Genomic DNA, 5,506 nt, shown 5'->3' on the forward strand with positions numbered 1-5,506 from the left:
AGGGGCTGGGATGGAGGCAGACTGGGCCCTGCCTGGCGAGCACGCTCGGTCCGGCCTGTGGGTGAGGCTCCACCAGGCCGAAGTGTCTCTGTCATTGGGTCCTTGCCCTGGGCAGGGCTCAGAACACTCGGGTTGGGCTGGAGACCTTCTCGAGGTGACAGCCAAGTCTGCGGACCTGAGTGCAAAGGGCTTTTGCCCTCCGTACCCCTGCGTTTCACTGCCCCCAGCATCACCAGGCCCAGAGGGCAAACCTGTGCTGACCTGGAGTGTGGAGCAGGTGACCTGGGCTGGCTTGTGTTTCAGGGCAGAGTCCAGGCAGGCTGGCTGCAGGGGTGTGGGACAGGCCCTGCAGAGGCACAGTGACCCCCGATAGCTTGCCTGGGCCCAGGGCCAGTGGCCCAGACCTTCTTGGAGGTCTCATCTCCTCCCCAGGCCCCACTTCCCCTCTTGTGATCAACACCCCAAGGGGGGCCCCCACTGATGAGGATGGATGGGCTGGCTCCACTTCAGGCTGGGACACAGCCATCCTGGTCAAGCCAAACCCCTGCCGCCTTGGCCAAATTGGACGGGGCCAGCTCAGGAGGCTGCTCCTCCTTTTAGACTAGGGGGCCCCCCGAGCCTCTGAGGCCCCGCAGAGACCTGGAGCCTGGCCTGGGCACGGGTGCTCTGAGTGCCCGGCAGCCCTGTCCTGCTCTGTGCAGGGAGCAGACTGACTAGCTGGTCTCTGGAGCCTCCAGCTTGGCCGCTCTGCCCCACGGCGGGGGCTGGGCCTGGCCCCCTGCTGCTGCTGGCACCAGCTCCCGGTGGTCCCAGGCCCTGTGGAGCAAGCCAAGTGCGGAGAATGTCCCACTTGTGTCCGTTCAGGCTGGAGGGACACGTGGCATGCGCACCTGCTTCCTACTTGGGTACAATCGCCCTTTGGATGCAGAGCGGGGCTGGGGGCGGGCCGGCTTCCAGGACTCGGCAGGCCTCTCTCAGAAGCCCTGGAGGGAGGCGCAGTGGGGTGGGCGGACCTGCAGTTAGGCAGGGGTCTTCCTGGCTCAGTGGGGTAGGGCTGCTGTGCCGCTGGAGAGCCTTCTGGGAGCCTGCTGTCCTGGGCAGAGAGGACCGAGGCAGGTGCGTCCGAGGGACCTCGGGTGTGGAGGTGTGTGCGTGCGTTCATCCTGGCCACTCCTCTCTGCATCCTGACGATGTCCCTGGGCCTGTGCTGGCCTCGCCCTGCAGGGACTTGATCCTCTGTCCAGGCTGACCCGAAGGCTCTGCACCTCCAGGACCGCCCCTCCCTCCCTGGGGCCTGGGCCAGGTGTGCTTGCCTTTGTGCAGACCAGAGGGAGACCCCGCAGGGGCTGTTGGGATTGCAGACCCCCGTGTGACCCCAGACACCCCCAGGGGCACAATCGGCCACCACAGCAGGAGTCTTGGCCTGTGGCTGAGGGGGGCTGGGGGGCCAGCTGAGGTTTAGGGATCCAGGCTTCGCGGGGCTTTGGGAGACAGGCCAGGATGGCCCTGGGGTGGGCCCTCTTCACGGTGGTTGGACTGCGATGCTCCCTGCTGCCAGGGCTCCCCTGGGGTCTGGGAGGTTGACACCCCTGCCACTCCTCCCTCTCTTAGCCCTCAGCTCTGGGAAGCCCACCCAGCCTCCACCACAGGCTCCCTAGCCTGGCTTCTCTCCTGTGCACCTGCTTCTGGGGGCTCAGTCACGGAGGGCTGCCCCATCCCCCGGCCCCCCCAGGAAGGCAGGGTGGTGATCTGGAGGGGGCGGGGGCAGGATGGCAGGGTGGTGACCTCTCTGGCCTCCTTGGGGTCCCTCTCATTGCCCCGCTGGCTAGCACCAAGCTCTCTTGGGGTACACGCGTGAGCTATTTGGGGTGCCCTGTGGGTAGGTAGGAACTTCCCCACACCCCCAGCCTTGCTCAGATAGCCTGCTGGGCCTGGAGCCCGGGCCTCTTCTCTGCAGGACACCTGCTGGGGTGCCCCTCCTGGACCGGCAGCCCCCTACGTCTCCCAGCCCCTCCCCAGAATGCCCTGCCCCTGCTGGCCCAGGTCTGAGAGGTGGTGAGAGCAGTTGGCTGCTTCCTCCAGGAAGCCCGTGCCGGCGCGTGGCCGCGTGAGCGAACGTTTCTCGATGGCTCCCATGTTGTCTGTGGTCCACGTCCTTATGTGTCCTTTCCTGCGTGTTTTTGCCTCTGTGTTTGCCCGGCTCCTGTGGGTGTGGGGCCCTCTTTGGAGACAGTGGACACCGTATCCAAAGCCTTGGGCTTTGATTCTCTCCTTGGCCAGCCTCCTGCTGCTCAGGCTCTGTGATAACCAAGACTCCTGAGGATGTGGGTGTCAGGGTCAAGGGCCCCCCTGCATCTGACACGAACCAGTTCTCTCTCCTGGTGTGATGTTGAGAGGGGACAGCCCAGACATTTGGGGTGCAGTGGTCATGGAGGAGGGGCCACCCCGGAGGGGGTGAGATGGAGGGAGGAGGGCCCCTGGGACAGGGTGGTGCCCGGGGTGGGCGCAGAAAGGCGGGCCGGGTGGGGGCGGGGCGCCTGCAGAGAACCGACCCTCTGACCCCAGCGTCCTGCGGCCCGCGCCCGCCCGCAGAGCATGGGGGCCCCGCATGTCCCTGCGCGGACCGTGCTCTTCCAGCGCGAGAGGACTGGCCTGACGTACCGCGTGCCCGCCCTGCTGCCCGTGCCCCCGGGGCCCACCCTGCTGGCTTTCGCGGAGCAGCGGCTCAGCCCCGATGACGCGCACGCCCACCGCCTGGTGCAGAGGACCGGCACGCTGGCCGGGGGCTCCGTGCGGGTGAGCGCGGGGGGCGTGGGGAGCGGGGCCGCGCGCATGGACGGGGGGGGGGCTGAGGCTCGGCCTCCCTGCCCGCAGTGGGGCGCCGCGCGCGTGCTGGGGACGGCGGCCCTGGACGAGCACCGCTCCATGAACCCCTGCCCGGTGCACGACGCGCGCACCGCCACCGTCTTCCTCTTCTTCATCGCTGTGCGCGGCCACACGCCCGAGGCCGCGCAGATCGCCTCCGGCAGGAACGCCGCGCGCCTCTGTTGCGTCACCAGCCGGGACGCCGGGCGCAGCTGGGGCAGCGCGCGGGACCTCACGGCGGAGGCGGTGGGCGGCGCCGAGCAGGGTAGGTGGTGGGCCCGCCGGCCCGTCCCGAGGCGCGGGTGGGGGTGGGGTTCGAGAGGAGGGGTGGGGAGGTGAGGGGGCCGCGCTGGGCGCGATTCTGCACCGCGGGGCGGGGTCCGCCTCGCTCCCAGCCGAAGGGTCACTGACCCCTTCTGCTGAGCTGTCCCCGGAGCCCCTCAGTCCTGCTCTTTTTATCCCCTGGGCCTGTCTCTGAGCACCGAGGTGCCCCCATCACCCCAAGCCCCAGGTGGGTCACCTCTCTTACGACTCCTCTTCCCTCTCACCCCACCCTGGAGCCCAGGACAAGAGCGCAGCTGGGCAGGTCCACGTGACCACACAGATTTCCTTCCAGACTCTTCCCCAACGCCCTGACCACCCCTGCCCTCTGCGGTCATGCAGACCCTGGCAGGTGGGAGCTGAACAGGGGTGGGGCAGGCTCTGGCACCCGGACAGGACTCACAGGTGATATAAAGAGCTATCTGCCTATGGCTAGGAGGGGCTGCCCAGACCCTCCCACCCTCAGCTGCCCTCTCTCTGGGCAGCGCTCATACTGGGCACCGCCAGTGGCCATCCACCTGGGCTCGAGGGCTGGCCACCCGCTCACACGCTGAGAACCTGGCCAAGAGGCCTGCTGGGCTCCCAGCTCTGGCTGATGGCCTGAGAGGCTTGTCCTGGAGGACTCAGAGTGGCCAGGAGTGCGGGGTGGCGTAGTCGGCAGGTGGCTTTCTCATGAGCTGTCCCCTAACCCGAGGCACTGGCCCCCATCTTCCCCAGCCCCCAGGGTGGTGCTGCCTGGCTGCAGCCGTGGCTGCCCCTCTCCTGGGGTGACCAGCAGCCCCTTCTCCCTGCAGATTGGGCCACGTTCGCTGTGGGCCCAGGACACGGCGTCCAGCTGCGCTCTGGTCGCCTGTTGGTGCCGGCCTACACCTACCGAGTGGACCGACGGGAGTGCTTTGGCAAGATCTGCAGGACCAGCCCCCACTCCTTCGCCTTCTACAGCGATGACCATGGCCGCACCTGGCACCACGGAGGCCTCGTGCCCAACCTGCGCTCAGGCGAGTGCCAGCTGGCCGTGGTGGATGGTGGGCAGGCCGGTGGCATCCTCTACTGCAATGCCCGGAGCCCCCTGGGCAGCCGCGTGCAGGCGCTCAGTGAGGATGAGGGCACCTCCTTCCTGCCTGGGGAACTGGTGCCCAGCCTGGCCGAGACTGCCCGGGGCTGCCAGGGCAGCATCGTGGGCTTTCCGGCCCCGCTGTCCAGCAGGCCCAGGGATGAGGGATGGTCCGTGGGCCCCAGGAACGCCCCTGACCCTCCACGTTTCTGTCCTGGGGTCCAGGAGCCCCCAGGGGAGAGCGCTGGAGACATGGGACCGGGCAGGGGGCTGAGTGGGCCAGAAGAACGTCGGCCTGGACCGGGGGATCCTGGCCCTGGGCTCAGTGGCAACAGGGGGGCCCGAACCCCAGAGCTCCTGGGGCCCCCTGTGACCTTGTCTCAGAGCCCCACGTGGCTGCTGTATTCCCACCCCGTGGGGCGCAGGGCCCGGCTCCACATGGGCATCCGCCTGAGCAGGTCCCCCCTGGACCCCCACAGCTGGACGGAGCCCTGGGTGATCTATGAGGGCCCCAGCGGCTACTCTGACCTGGCATCCATCGGGCCCAGCCCCGGGGGCGTCTTGGCCTTCGCCTGTGTGTATGAGAGCGGGGCCAGGGTCTCCTTTGAGGAGATCTCCTTCTGCATGTTCTCCCTGCGTGAGGTCCTGGGGAACGTGCGGGCGGGCGCCGGGCTGCCCAGCCTCGGGAACAAGCCTCGGGAGCACTGCCAGCCCTCCTGATGGGCCTCTGGCCAGGCCTGGCCCGGGGCGGCGGGGAGGCCGGGGGCAGAAGGGTGGATGAGAAGCGGGGAGGAGGGGGGAGAAGGGCGGGGGGAGGGGTGGATGCTGGGAGGGGGCGGGGGTGTTCTCTTGACCCCAGGGCTGGTCGGGGGCTCGGGGCGCCGGCCTCCTCGGTTTCTCCTAGAGCATCGTGGAGGAGTCTCTGTGAAGTTTGGATTCTCTCCAACAAGCAGGGCTGCTGTTGAAGAAGGAGTCGGGGGTAGGGATGGGCCTTGGATGAACAGCTGACCCTGGGTGACCCACACTGTCCCCCTCCCAAGGCTGCTGGGGGTGGGTGGGGTGTGGGATCCTTAGGTTGACACCAGGGGCTTGGTGGTCTGGACGGTTGTCCTCCTGAATCTTGCTCTGCTGACTGTTTTCTGGCTTATGAACAAGAGATAAAGCGACTCTGCACGTCTGTCCGGGGCGGCGGGGGGGGGGTCCCTCCTCAGTTCTTTCCACTTTAAAGCCTGGAGAGGGTCCCCAGTGGTCCAGCCCTGAAGTATC

General features: G+C 67.9%; 1 protein-coding gene across 1 annotated transcript; it reads left to right on the forward strand.

Annotated features, from left to right (window-relative positions):
• The first annotated feature begins 2,595 nt into the window (after nt 1-2,595).
• Nucleotides 2,596-5,019, forward strand: NEU4 (neuraminidase 4). The gene is made up of 3 exons (XM_047770526.1): nt 2,596-2,796; nt 2,875-3,130; nt 3,981-5,019. Exons 1-3 carry the CDS (start codon nt 2,596-2,598, stop codon nt 4,958-4,960), a joined length of 1,437 nt encoding a protein of 478 aa, XP_047626482.1. The 3' UTR covers nt 4,961-5,019.
• The last annotated feature ends 487 nt before the right edge of the window (nt 5,020-5,506 follow it).

This window comes from Phacochoerus africanus, chromosome 3 (genome assembly GCF_016906955.1).
Source record: "Phacochoerus africanus isolate WHEZ1 chromosome 3, ROS_Pafr_v1, whole genome shotgun sequence".
NCBI lineage: Eukaryota > Metazoa > Chordata > Mammalia > Artiodactyla > Suidae > Phacochoerus > Phacochoerus africanus.

Coding starts and splice junctions, on each gene's coding strand:
- NEU4 (XM_047770526.1), top strand. CDS start 2,596: ATGGGGGCCCCGCATGTCCCTGCGCGGACCGTGCTCTTCCAGCGCGAG. Junction 2,797..2,874: donor TGGCCGGGGGCTCCGTGCGG/GTGAGCGCGGGG, acceptor CCCTGCCCGCAG/TGGGGCGCCGCGCGCGTGCT. Junction 3,131..3,980: donor GGTGGGCGGCGCCGAGCAGG/GTAGGTGGTGGG, acceptor TTCTCCCTGCAG/ATTGGGCCACGTTCGCTGTG.